Below are 14,323 nucleotides of genomic sequence, written 5' to 3' on the forward strand. Positions count from 1 at the left end.
TTAGGTACACAGAGAAAACCACCGGCCCACCCAGCTCTCCAGCCCCCAAGCAATGACCAAAAACAGAACTGACCCTGACTGAGCATTGTTCAGGTCAAAAGAGGATACTTGAGGGCTCCAGAGCTGTAGAGACGAAGCCCTTCTGAGCTTGCATCTGCCAAAACCTTCATAGTTCAAAGGTCCTAAACCATATTCCTCTATCACGAAGCACCCTTCACCCTGCAGAAGAAGGTTACCTAGACACGTGTGAAGCAGCTGCCTGAGGGGCAGCTCCTTCCTGGGCTAGTCTATGGTCTACGAGAGAGGAGGGAAGTCTATACGTACTGAATACCTCTGATGCACAGGAACCAGGAGCAAGTCCAACCAGGGAGGAAATGAAGGCCCAGAGAGGACTGAAGCACAGCCGAGTCACCTAGCGAGGAGGAACACCGGGGCTGCGATTCCCAAGGAGCAAGCTGCCCACTGTCCCCTGGTCTGACAGGAACCAAGCCAAGAGGCCTCTGAGGCTACAGCCCTCCCTTGTCCTATCTTTTCTTCCTTCTAAGGATACTGGAGCTAAAGCTCCAGGAAGCAGTCACCGTCTCAGGTCAGCTTGTGTGTAACAGTTCCCACTGGCTGAGGCTGGCCAGAAGATGCCCTCACCCACCCACGCCATCTGTCCCAAAGAAACACACATAGGAATCCCTCAGCCACCCTTCTGAGGCCCAGGAACTGCCCTCCCAAAGAAACAGTCCCAAGAGACTGCCAGATTTGGGAGATCTTTGTAAACGGTTTCACAAACCTTCTAAGGATCTAGCTCGAGTGGATACAGTTCCAGGGTCCCCAAAATTGGCCTCCAGAAAACACATGAAGAGAAGTTAACAAGGACAGTGGATCTCGTAGCCTTGTACATAAGAGCTCAGGGCATGGCAGGTAAGGACACTGGAATCTACCCAGGCCAAAGTTTAAAACAGCATTTACAAACAGGGCAGACACGCTCGGCACCACAGGACAGTCCGTCAGACAGCTGGCAGGGCTCCTTGGCAGACCCAGAACCCTCACCAGAGTGAGTGCAGGTAAATCAGCACCTGGCACCCTCTGGCAAGCAATGTATAGCCAAGGATGTGGGCTATGGAGTTGCCAATACTGACATTCAAATTTCACACACTGGAAGGACCAACCATAAAACCCCAGAAAGGGATCCTTCTGAGCCTATTTCCGCGGAGACGGAGAGCAGTGGATGGCATTGTGAACATCCATTCATACGCAGTAAGCAAGGCAAGGCTCTGTAGAGGGCTGCCATGTGTCCAGGAAGCTCAGCTCCCGTGGCTTTAACAGGAAGATCTTCTGACCCCATGCATTCTATGTGGCCCATGACAGCTCTACCACCCCAAGAAGGAACCACACCCCACCAACTGGGGCACCTGCAGATTTTCAAAAGTCAGAAGTGGGCCTCTCTAACCAGCCCACAGCTTCAGCCTTCCCCTAGAGACTTAAAGGGACTGGGTACCCAAACCTCCCTGAACACAGAATACCATGTGGCTGAGTTTGGTTCAAGGTGAGGAAAAGGATACAGCAGGATGGAGGCAGCAGGCCCTGGGAATCCAATGATGAATATTAGAAACCTAATAATTTTTTGTTTGTTTGTTTGTTTTGTTTTCAAGTCAGGGTTTCTCTGTAGCTTTGGAGCCTGTCCTGGAACTCACTCTGTAGACCAGGCTGGCCTTGAACTCAGAGATCCACCTGTTTCTGTCTCCTGAAACCTGTGCCCCACTACCGCCTGGCAAAATCTTTTTTAAAAAAATAATTTTTATTTTTTTTGTTTTATGTGCATTGGTGCTTTTGCCCACATGAATGGTCATGTGAGGGTGTGACATCCCCTGGAACTGGAGTTAGAGACAGTTGTGAGCTGCCATGTGGGTGTTGGGAATTGAACCCGGATCCTCTGGAAGAACAGTCAGTGCTCTTAACCTCTGAGCCATCTCTCCAGCTCCCCCCCACCCCGGCAAAATCTTTAAGCTGTAGCATCAGCCCAGATAGGCTCGAATCTGAGCTCCCTGCCTGCTGACTCTAGAACAGGGCTAACTACTCCATCCTTAAGAGACTCCTCTCCACGTCCCAAAGACAGGCAGGGACGTACAGGGCAATAAGGAATTCATCCAGCCAGACACCAACAGGCCCATAAAGCTTTATTTCTGTAAAGAAACCCTGATCCCAGGTCCTAAGAGGCCCCAAGCATGGCACGCTGTGGCCAAACAATGGCTCTAAATGCCGTCCTGACCCCAGGGGTGGCTGCTATGCACAGGTAGCTATGGGTCCCTAGGACGTCAGACCCATCCCCAGATCTACTCCAAAGGAAAGAGAGCCCTGGGCACTAGGTGGCATCTGTCCCGATGTTCCCTCACCCCCACAGCCCGGGCCTGGCGGCTTGGTGGAAACAGCAGTGGCAGGAGAGAAATGAAAGTGAAACCAAGGAAGAGGCCTCCCCGACCCCAGTACCCACCTGCCACCCTCAGCCCCCCTGGAAAACAGTGGACAGCACCCCCAGGAAAAGCCTGCAGGAGTGAGGGCTGCCTGTCTGCAGGCCTCTTGCCTAGTCCCAGGAGAGGACTCTATCTTTCCCGCACTAAGCACCTGCCACCGCACTAAGCACCTGCCACATTCGCCAGCCCTGGAGGCAGGAGCAGAGACAGGGAGGAGAAATAGCAAGCAGTCACCACAGCCAGCTGGCCAAGCCCTGAGTTCAGAACTCAGGGCCGTCTCCACCGCCCACCACCCTCTGGGAGAGCAAATGCACACCCAGGATGCTCAGCTCACAACCGAGTGGAGTGGATGGTGGATGAATAGACGCTGTGTTTCAGGCAAGGTGACCGGGCGGAGTGGAAGCAATGTGGTTTCAAGAGTCAGCCAGCCCCAAGGGGGAATCCCGACTCTCCCTGAATCTAAATTTTCATCTAGCAAACACAGATGCACCATGCACCTGGGAGAGTCGGTTTTCCATCTACGATCACGCCAGGTCTGCGTAGGTTCCCAGCAGCCTCTGAGATCTAATGTGAGCTGCTCGTGTATAAGGGAGAAGAGAGGAGGTATATAAAACACAGCCCTTCAGAGGCTTGGCAGCCACATGCCCAAAGCCAACCCTCCCAGTTTCCCAGCTTGGGTCGAGGAGCACAAGAATACCAACCACACAGTCAGCTGGCTAAGCGTCTGGAAGCTACCGAGGAAAACACCTTGGGGCTGTGTTCTCATCTCCGCCCCCCAAGCCCTGTGGTTCCTCAGATATCCGGTACTACGTGTGGCCAGGGCCAGGCCCCAGGAACATCTCCTTCCGGCCCCACCAGTGCACTCCAAGGCAAACTAACTAGCAGCCAAAGGCAAGAAATCTTAAAAGGTGTGGAGAATGGATTTCCCAAAATGTGGCAACCTGCCTGGTGACCCTCCTGGCCTCTCCCCCGTGGGCCAGGGCGCCAGCAAGGCATCAGATCTCAATGATCTTGAGCTCGTGGTAGGCCTCATGTGAGCACCCACCAGGGACAGAGAGATCCAGGCATCAAGATCCCACTGTCAAAGACTATGTGCACAGACCACCTGCCTGGCGACCTCTACTTCCAATGTGCCCATCTGAAAACCCTCTGTCCCAAGAAGTAGGGACCTGCCCAGTCTTGGTTTAGCCTACTCAGCCCAGTGCTGCCTATATGTGAGAGTTTTGTTACGAGGTCCAGTAACACAGAAGATGACAGCTTGCGTTTTCCAGAAGAATCCACCAGGGCATCTACAAGAAGATCCCCAGCCCACTTTCCTGGAGAGGCTGCACCTTCTGAGAAGGCTAGATGAAGATGAAGATGAAGATATGGATATATGTGTCTCCCCAATAGCTGAGATGTCTTTGGTTGGGCAAGCTGGGCAAGCACTGGTCAGTAGCAAATAAATGACAGCCAAAAGGCGCAAGCACCATTTGGGTTTCCCACCAGCCCTTGGCTCTGTGCAAGGTCAGCTCACCCATCCCACCCTGGACCCACACACAGTTCCTGATTTCCTGAACACAAAGGCTGAACTGAGGCAGACTGTAGGAGAGTGTGCCCCCTCCTGTCCTCAGCCCCCAGACCATGGTGGCAGCACCTTCGGACAGTAGGAAGATCCCACGGCCACACCACATGGCCTCTAGCACACTTTCAAGGAACAGGCTCTGGATGTGGGCACCAGCCTGCAATTATACCCAAAGATGCCTGCTTTTTCCTAGATGACTCCCTTCTGTCAAGTGGAACTCACAGCTGTGACCAAAGCAGCCAGATCTGTTGCTCCTAGGCAGGGGACTCAGTCCACTCTGCGAGTCTTTCGTCTCCTCCGGGGGGCTCTCAGCCCCTCTTACTAAATACCACCTCCCCAGAGACACCTTCTCTTATCAGAGCACTAAGTGGCCTCAGCTACCCTGACATAATCCTATCCAGTTTGCAAGCATCGGGGCTCTCACGGCACCTTGCAGTGTGTGACATGCCTGAGAGGGGGCTCACCGGCAACTCCACAGACACCAGCGGCTAAAGAGCAGAATCCAGCACAGATGCACTGGGCAGACACTCGGGATTTGTTGAGTTAACCCAGGCCTTATCCCTACTCCTTCCACAAGTCCCACCTCTGGGGCTTCCCTCCTGACCAGAGTACTTCAGGGTCACGAGCTTCTGCTGAGCCACAGAGATCAACAGAGGCCCCATCTTACTCCTCTGAGTAACCATGAGCGCTGTTGTACTTACTGGCACCCCAAATCTCTCCCTTCAAGGAGCATACTTTTTTAAGAGACAGACAAGATGCAAGGCCTAGCCATGGGGTTGGGGGTGCTCACGGAAGAGTAGATGCCCTGAAAGAGGAACAGTATCTCCCAGAAGCTCTCGGGGAAAGCCTTTGGCTCGTGGATTCTGATTCACCCTCCAGGGACAACTGGAGGCTTAGCAGAGTCCATTAGGTGTGCCCTGGGACACTCTGAGCGGTTTAGAGGGTGTGGCACCCAGCATGCATGGGCCTGGACGGGGAGGTGGTTAAGAAAGACACAGAGGTGCTGAGAATTGGGGCGGCCGGCGGGGGGGGGGGGGGGGGAGGCCGGGGGGGGGGGGGGGGGGGGGGGGGGGGGGGGGGGGGGGGGGGGGGGGGAGTCCCTCCTGGGAGTGATTCTCAAACCTTCACCGATCTGGAGACAGATCTACCCTACTGAACCTTTAAAGCAGGTGGTGGGAGGGTACCGTGGAGTGGGGGAGGGGGTATCAGTCTGCAGCTTGGCACCATAAGGGGCCCAGACACCAGCCTGTGAGGCCCTGCTGGGGAGGTGCAGGCCACAAAGGCTGCTTTCTGAGAAGGCTCAGAGCAGGCAAGACAAAGCCCCAGACAAATTCAAATAGCCCAATGGGAATGGCCAGACCTGCTCCAATACAATCACACCCTCACTCCCAGCTCCCAGGAAGTGCCTGTTTGCTAGGAGACTGTAGTTCCAGCTGGTAAGAGGGGCATGGGCCTTAAAGCAGAGCCTACTGTGTGACCTGGTACCAGCCTCTTCGCCCAGCAGGTCTTGCTTTCTCTCGCCAACACCCTCCCTAAGACCCACTCTTCAGGAGCACTGAGAAGGAAGGCTGGGGTAGACCCGGTTCAAGAGAAAGGAAGAAGGCCGTCAAAACACGGCTCTTCCGGCGAAGGATCTGCTTTCTAAAGAGAATATTACTTTTTAAAAAAGGATGTGCCAGAGCGTTCTCTCAGATGCCTGTTTACCACAGCGAACAAGAACAAAACCCCTCCTTACATCCAGTCAGGAACCACACCACAAAGCTTCCGCAGAACGTCCCAAACCTGCTAATTCACGTGACAGAAACCAGTGGAGCCCGGGAGACCTGATGATTAGGAACGGGACACCCAGGGTCATGAGCCCAGCTGTGTGCCTCGTGCCTGCTAAACCCCTCAGTCTCACGAGGCGAACTCAGAACAGCACTTCTCACCCCTGCCTCTGGCCAGGCACTGTGCACACGGCAAACATGTGGGTTGTGTCCCCCCGCCCACCCTGTCACCCACTGGAACTGAAACAGTAAAACTGCTTCAGAACTGCAAGAAAAAGTAGAGCGTCTGTGCCCTCTGACCCAGCAGCACTCCTCTGGCAATGCACACGCAGACAAGGGATGGGGCACCCACTGTCAGACTGGCCAGACCAGCAGAAGCCAACCCCAGGAGAAGAAAAATGTCCAGCCTTTGAAGAGCTGAACCACACTGCCATTAATACACAAACACACACACACACACACACACACACATGCAACGATACAGAAGCCCCAAAGGAAGCAGCAATGTGGAATTTCTCCAAGACACACAACCCCATGCACCAAGCGATTGTAACCACTGTAAGAACAGAGACTGGCTGCATGCGTCCCTTTGGTCACATCAACACTCATGGAGACAGCCTGCTGAGTTCCCTGAGCAGTTGAACTCGGGGCCAAGAAAGGACAGGCTGACTTCTCATTATGTGTTTTAGGCCCTCTGAATTTTGCAGCATGTGCCTGTATTTTAAAAAGGAGTGCGGGGGAGGGGAGGAATGGTGGCGCACACCTTAAATCCCAGCACTGGGAAGCAGAGGCAGGCAGATCTCTGTGAGTTTGAGGCCAGCCTGAACTACGAAGCAAATTCTAGGTCAGTCAGGGCTATATAGCTCAGGCTGGCTTTGAACATGCTACACAGCCGGCCTTGAACTTCTGATCACCCTGCCTGCACCTTGGGTGTGCTGTGATTACGGGAGCATGAACCACAACACCCCATTTTATGCAGTGCTGGAGATCAAACCCAGGTACTCTGCACACTAGGCAGGTAAGCCACCTACCAACTGAGCTGCATCTCACATCCTAAATATTTAAAAAGGAGAAAATCAGGAATGTTAGCTAATAAGAGTAACAAGATTATTAATGAAGATGGCATTTTCACAACACATAGAATGAACTCTCCTGAATGACCAAACCAAAAAAAAAAAAAAGAGAGAGAGAGAGAGACTACCTCCCAAAGGAGGTAATTCATAATTTTCTCAGATTCTCCAGCTAGGAGGCAGCAGCAGCCTGCCAAAGGGGGTTGTAAGAACCAGAGCCAAGTGGTAAAGAACAACCATCAGGCAGAGTGGGCCACTCTTGACCAACAACAATCAGAGGTTCAGTTACATCAACCCCATCCCCTAGCAAGATGGTCAGTGAGCCCATACCACAGACCCTGCCGGCAAACTGCCAAATCCAAGATCACCAAATCTACAAAGTCAAACGGGCATCATCACATGGGCGGTGAATTGTGAAGTCAGACCTGGAAGCCTAGGCAATTTTATCAAAGACTGGATGTCTTCCCACAGCAGGTCAACAGAGAAGGGCTGGGGGGAAAGGGTTGATTTGCAAGGCTGGGTTACATTTTTCATGTGCTGCTGGGAAGTGAACCTGACTCAGGGTGCCTCCCTCCCGCACGGCTCTGAGACCATGGCAGAGCCAGCCACTGAAACATACGGGAAAGAGCCGAGCCCGAGCCGCAGACCAGCTCATTCAGTCCTCCTGCAGTCTCCCGGAATCCCAGCCCAGAATACTAAGCGATTCCAGCAGAGAGCGAGCTCCAGATGGCCTTGTTTTAAGGGATGAAATAGGGCTGGGGTGTAGCTTAGCAGCGCTTGCCTGTCATGCATGGGTCCAATTCTCCGGCAAAAACACAAGGACTGCAAGGTCCTCTTGGAAAATCTGTAACCCAGCACTGAGGAGGGGGTCAAGGCAGAAGGAACTCAAGTTTCTGTTTGCTTGTTTTGGTTTGCTTTCCTTTTTCTTTTCTCCCCACCCCCAGACAGGGTTTCTCTGTAGCTTTGGAGCCTGACCTGGAACTAGCTCTGTAGACCAGGCTGGCCTCCAACTCATAGAGATCTGCCTGTCTTTGCCTTCCTAGTACTGCGATTAAAGGTGTGCTCCACCACCGCCCACCTGGCTAGGAACTCAAGTTTAAGGCCAGCCTAGACTACATAGTGAGACTTTGTCTCCAAAGGGGGGGGGGATGTAGAGCCCAAGGGGAAGGGACAGGCCTAAAAGCACTCTCCAGGACTAAGTTAGAGTTGATACCAAATTCCAAGCCCTATGAACACCACTGTACTCCAACACACTACCTGATACCTAGCCTGGACTCCAGAAAGCGCTTGGTACACATAACTCCTGGGTCCTTTCCGAGAACCATATAAACCGGGCCCTGGTGAGTAAGGACAGTGAGATGATTTGGTCTGAGATGTCTCCCATAAACGCATTCCTTAAACGCTAAGCTAGCCCCGATGGCCTCAAAAAGGCCCTGCTGATCAAGGAAGACACACTGGGCAAACAAGGAGATTGCATCCTCCAATAAAGAGATTTAGGCTCAGAGGGTCAGAGGGTAAGAGTACTGGCTCCTCTTCCAGAGGTCCCGAGTTCAATTCCCAACAACCACATGGTGGATCCCAACCTGGTGTCTTCCTTGCCAGCAGCACATTGTATGCTTAATAAATAAATAAATCTTTAAAAGAAAAAAAAAGAGAGAGAGAGAGAGAGATTTAGGTTTAGCCGGGCAGTTGTGGTGCACGCCTTTAATGGCAGCACTCAGAGGCAGAGATAGATTGGAGGATCTCTGTGAGTTCGAGGTCAGCCTGGTCTACAGAGCAAGTTCTAGGATAAGCTCCAAAGCTACAGAGAAACCTTGTCTCAAAAACCCAAAAGAAAAGAGGGAGGGAGGGAGGGAGGGAGGGAGGGAGAGAGAGAGAGAGAGAGAGAGAGAGAGAGAGAGAGAGAGAGAGAGAGAGAGAGAGAGAGAGAGAGAGAAAGAGAGAAAGAGAGAGAGAGAGAGAAGGCTGGGCTCACAGAAGCCTTCCACCTGGCGGCAAGGGTCCTCACAGTTCTCAAGCCTTGGTTTCCCCATTTCTACTAGAAAGCTTGCAAGAGCTAAGTCACAGGTCACACATCGTTAAGAACTACAGTGGAGCTGGGTGTGGTGGCTTAGTTTTCTAAGCCTGGCACTCAGGAGGCTGAGGCAGGAAGGTCCTCATGAGTCTGAGACCAGAAGGGTCTGGTAGAGTGATGTGTTGTCTCAAACCAAACAAGAATGACAGTGAGGACAGACAAGGCTCACCACGACCTCCACTACCTACAACACAGTCCCCTGGAGAAAGACTGAGAAGAGCCGAAGGAAAGCCTTATGCACCAAAGAAGGAAACCCAGGGCAGCTATCCTCAGCTGGGCACGCCCAAGGTTTAAGCCAGCTCCTCTTCTTCACTTCCCCTGAAACCTCAGCTGAACATCTTGGAAAAGCCATAGAGAGGAGGGATGAGGGGGCTCCCCAGGTGCTCCTAGGTGAGGGACAGAGAGGTAGGTGGAAGGGCAACCAGACGCAACCAGAGCACGCTCCTGTGCTTGGGAGAAGACTCCGGAGCAGCGGGAATAAACAAGTTGGTCCAAAGCTCATCTGCTGGCCAGCCAGAGGCCCCATCCTATCAGGACAGATAATTAAAAGGTTGACTTTTATACCTGCCTATATGACAGGTGGGGCACCTCCCAGGATATGGAAGTGGCCTGCTCACCCCCTTCAGGAAAAACAGACCGTGTAAGCTACTGAGGACACAGCTCAGCCTTGCAAGGAAAAGTGTCCCTAGAGACTGTGAGCAGCAGCTGAACCCTTGGACATTAACAAGGGTAGGAGTGCCTGAAAGGAGAGGCTGCTCTGCCCTCTGAGCCAGGCACAAGGTCTCCAGGGTGGACTGTGAGCTCTTAAAGAAAAGGAGAAGTATGGACCCTGCCCCCCTGGCACCCACTTCCCTGTCTGTAAAATAAGGGCTGGAGGAGGCAATCTCCTCTGGCCGAAATAGGATTTTTTTTTTTACAAGGCCTGACATTAAACCACTCATTCCAGTGCAGCCTAGGAGTCCTCCCTGCACGGATACTGCTCCAAACATTTGGAACAGAGTTCAAGTCTTTTTCCCAACACCCCCAGCCCTCTTCGTCAGGAAATTCATAGACAAGTCACCATCCGCCAGTACAGAAGCGCTGCCCTCCAGCCTCTGAATGTCAGGAACAGGACTCCTGGTGCCCGTTCACAATGTCTCCGATGCCACTCAGACAACTCCTGCGTTCACAATAAACAAAACACAGTAAAGGGGATGGGGGGGGGGTGTCACTATCTCAACAGTTGTTTAGTTAAAGGTACGGCCACTAGGGGGCACTGCCTTGAAAGTAACGAAGCAACAGAAAAACTCTTTCTGGTGTTTTCCTTCTTAAGCTTCAGCTACAAAGCATCTAAGGCTATACTAATAAAAAAAAAAAAAAAAAACACACATTCCTGGACTGCTAGAAGGGCCCGGGGACCTTCTGCCATCTCTCTGAAGCAATACTGGGGCAAAGGAAGGCAACTAGACCTCGAATTCACAACCCTTCCTGAGAAATGAAGGCTTGATGAACATTTTCCTGCAATGGGCTGACACCCTGGGGTGCCCTGGGTCCCCCTGGCCTCTTTAAAAACAGGAGAGCCCAGGAGAAGAGCTAGCCAAACTGCAAGTCAGGCAGTGAGTACTTAACCCTTAAGCTTCAGCTAGGACTGTTTTGCTGCAGCCTACTAATTTCAGAGTAAAACAGGCCAGGTCAAGGCCAAGCCTCAGGTGTAGATGAAGGGTGACCCCTCCTGCTATCAATAAACAAGGTACAAGGGATGAACTGAGATTTCCCAAGAATTATATGGCAGCAGGGGGAGCTCTGGTCCCCTCACATCAGAACTGGACTTCCAGAACATGTCAGAGGGGCTTCTCCAAAATTCTCTGCCCTCTAGGGCATCGTCTCACAGTGTGTTTATTTACCGTACAAACGTCCAACTGTCCTTTCAAAAAAATGGTCCATAAGCCCTGGGCTTTTCCAAAGCTCTGGCTCTGAGTTCCTCTTGATTTCCTTGTGAATTCTGGGATGCACTGAATGCCCGGCCGGCCATGAAAAGCCTGCTTTCTCCTAAGAGGCCTGTCTGGGAGACTCCTCCAAAACCACAAGGAGACCAAGGGGTGCAGAACCAGGGCCCCCTTATAAACAGGCACATCCCATCCTGGGGGAGGGGGGAGCAGCAAGCTCTTGGACAGCTATGAGGGGCAAAGTAATGCTGCCAGGCCTGCCTCTCTGTGCCAGCCCAGACTGCTACTCACCTCTGTACACCAAGGGATAAGGAATACCAACTGCTCAATTCTCGATTCGGGAGCCCACCAGAAATAAAAGTACAACTGAAGTCCATTTTCAAAAGTCAAATCTACCAAGTGGAAACATGATTTAACAAAGGGCTTCCGCCCCGAGTTTGCAGAGGGCTTCGGGGACTGGATTCTCTTAGGCTATTTTTTTTTTTTTTTGTAAGGAGGCTGTGACCAACGGCTATTCAGAGAGGCAAGGCACACCTGACTCAAGGCACTCTGCACCTCTGTAATGTATTAAGAACAAGATCAAAATCCCAGGTCTCTGCGACCGAAGCACCGATACAGTGAGAACTAGGCTGTCAGCCCAGAGGGCAGAGGACAATTCTACCGTCCACGGGTCCACCCATCACTCTCTATGCTCTGCCACTCGTTAGCCCTGGGACCACGGGCAGGTACCCCACCTCTCTGTTGATGGGTGTCCCTCTTCTCAGACACGTGGCCCAGAATCACCACCCTGGCTGATTTGCAAGACTACTGCGAGGCTCTAATGAGACAGCAAATCAACACAGACAAGCCAAGTATCGCTACTCATTTCAACTGGGTTTAAACCGGGTGATATGCAATGACAGCTTCAGGAGCTGTGCACACGCGAGGCACGTAGTAGGCTCCACACAAACGCGGGTACGCTGATCTGCTAAAGGGAAGGAAAGGAAGGAAGAAAAACACACCGGTCCAAAAAGTACCCTCAAGCCTCTGACTGACGGCGTGGACTCCCCGATTTCCCGGGTTCCGCCGCCCTGGACGATCGGGGAGCTCCCGGCACGACCCCAGTGCACCTGAGAGCCCCGATCCGAGTCCATCGCCCACAGCGGCCACGCTCCCCTCGGACACAGCCCGCGGCCCCCCGCGGTCCCCCGGCTGCTCGGAACCAGCCTCCGCGCGCACCGCTCCTTCCCGGGTCGCCGTCGCCTGCCCCGCGCCCGCCGAGAGCAGCCGGGCTCCGGCGGCGAGGGGTCCCCCGAGCCGCGTCCCTCCTCACCTGCACAGCTCTGCGAAGGCCTGGAAATTGAGCTTCTTGACTTTCTTCTCGCTCAGCCAGTAGCCAACTCTCTTCCCTTTCAGGAAGGTCTGCATCTTCTTCCTCCTCGGCCCGGGAGCCTGGGTCCGGAGGAAATCGCCCACAGGCCGAGCGTGTGGGGCCGGCGCGCGCCGCGAGCGTGCGGGCACCTCCTCCGGCGGCGGGGACGCGGAGCGGGCTATAGCGCGCGGTCCTACCGGGCGGGGCGGCGGGCGGGGCGGGCCGGGGCGGGGCAGTGGCCGGGGGCGGAGGCTCAGCGCGCCGCGCCACTGGCTGGGCCCGGCGGGTGGGCGCGCACCGTCGCCGCCCCGCCCCCTCCGCCCCGGGGGGCTCGCCTGCGCCGGGACGTGCGCCCCGCAGCACCGCGCGCCGCCTGAGGGCTCCAGGGATCCGGGGCCGCGGCCCGTGACCGCACCCGTGCCTCGAGCCCGAGGAGGAGCACGCCCTCCCGCGGCGCCGGCTCCCCCCCCTGCGCGTGCCTCTGGGGCGCGCGTGGATCCCACGGGGCGCGCGCCGCCGCGTCCCCCGCCCTCCGTGCCCCGGTGCTCGCGCACACGCGGGGGCCTGGAGCAGAGCTCCCGAAGGAGGAAGCACGAGGGGCCGCCAGGGGGAGCCGCTGAGTCTTAAAGGCGCCGCCGCTAGTGGCGGGGTGCTGGATGGTGGCCAGTACAGAGTGCGGGGTGAGGGAGTCGTGGTGTGGGCGCCTTGTGTATGTCTTGGAGGGTGGCCAAAACCCACTGGGCGTCGTTGTTCCTTGGCAGCCCAGGGGGATTGCCCCGGAGGCAATTCGTTGCAATTGTCCTGTAATATTTCCACAGCTGACTCAGGTTCACACTCTGGGATGCCCTATAACCAACCGAGAGAGAAGAGGGACTGGGACTCCATGCAAGAGTGCACGGAGCATCTTCAGGAGGGGCTTTTCTTTGCCAGTTGAAGGGGCATCGATCGACTTCTGTCTCAATCCCTGGATTCTCTGAGCCACCTACCCTGCCCCTGTCCATGAGGTAACATTCCAGCCATCAGAATGCTTCAGGCATAGGAAAGAGAAATTAAGGCTCTTCCCAGACACATGGGTTTCCCTTGGCGTGGGTGAGGAGAGACACTTTTAGGCTTTGGAAATAAAGGCAATTTTTTGAATGTCTGAGATGATTAAAATGCTTGGATTGAAGACAGAGAAGTGAAAGTTGTTAGTAGAAAGGCAGAAATGGGCCTTGACGGGACTGGAATCAGATTGAGTCCTCCGTGTAGAGCCTGACCTTGGGCGGTGTCCTTGTACCCCCCCCCCTTGGTTCAGTTTTAGCAAGAATCCTGCTGAGTCAGAAAAGTTCTCCAACCTCGGTATCAGATCACCTCGGCCTGCCTACAGTAAGAATCCTGTCAGTGGGGCTGAGGAGATGATGGCTCAGATGGTAAAGGCACTTTGGCTAAACCTGACAACCAGGGTTCAGTTCCTCAGGACTCACAGGGTAGGAGAGAACCAACTCCCATGTTCTCCTCTGACCTACTCTCATGTGGTAACACACACACACAAATAAATGTAAATAATAATAATAATAATCCCATCAAGTAAATTGAACCAGAATCCCGGGAGCCCTGAGGCTTTTGCTCGGTAATTCTCTGCCCACAGATGCCCCATTCTGCTCCCTGGCAGTGACTTCCCTCCTTTGCATTTAGCCAGAGTGGAGCTGGGGTGTTCCCCTGCTGTGAGATCTGGGTGCTTCTTAAATAAAGTCTAGTGGGTTTAATTTTTCTTTAATAGGAGAAAGGGACGGGAGAGGGTTAGAAGCAGGGTGGTCCTGGAAAACAGGGACTGTGTATCCTGGACCAAGGGAGCCAGAGGGCCAGGGGTGACAGCTTCAAGGTTCAGCTCCGAGTCTCAAGAAGGTTGTTTCTGCGGAACATCGTGGCCAGCCTCGGACTGAAAGAAGAAATGGGGACAGGAAGTCCGAGGCAGTGAAAGAAAGGACTAGGGAGCAAACACACGGGCAACAGTAAAGGGTCTCCCTGCTGAAGTCACCATGGTGCAGGCTGAGTTTCTGAGGAGCCCCGCATCTGAGTGGTTCAGGGTGCTCGCTGGAGTTCCTTCCTGTCCTCAGCAGAAGCAGGGAATC

General features: G+C 54.0%; 1 protein-coding gene and 1 long non-coding RNA gene across 3 annotated transcripts in view; one reads left to right on the top strand and one right to left on the bottom strand.

Moving 5' to 3' along the window:
• Positions 1-12,397, bottom strand: part of Itpk1 (inositol-tetrakisphosphate 1-kinase) — a 134,576-nt gene extending 122,179 nt beyond the window's left edge. Inside the window, exon 1 of one of the 2 annotated variants that reach the window (XM_050151543.1) lies at positions 12,174-12,397. In XM_050151543.1, coding sequence (XP_050007500.1) covers positions 12,174-12,268 — 95 coding nt within the window. In that variant the 5' untranslated portion in view covers positions 12,269-12,397. The remainder of the gene's footprint in view (positions 1-12,173) is intronic. The other variant, XM_050151545.1, reaches the window with a different exon arrangement.
• Positions 12,398-12,752: 355 nt separating this feature from the next.
• LOC126507271 (uncharacterized) lies at positions 12,753-13,353 on the top strand. Its single transcript, XR_007593466.1, has 2 exons — positions 12,753-12,892; positions 13,031-13,353. It is a non-coding gene; the product is annotated as an uncharacterized lncRNA (long non-coding RNA).
• Positions 13,354-14,323: the final 970 nt, after the last annotated feature.

The sequence above is a fragment of the Alexandromys fortis genome, unplaced genomic scaffold (genome assembly GCF_014885135.2).
Source record: "Alexandromys fortis isolate MF-2015 unplaced genomic scaffold, M_Fortis_MF-2015_v1.1 scaffold_63, whole genome shotgun sequence".
NCBI lineage: Eukaryota > Metazoa > Chordata > Mammalia > Rodentia > Cricetidae > Alexandromys > Alexandromys fortis.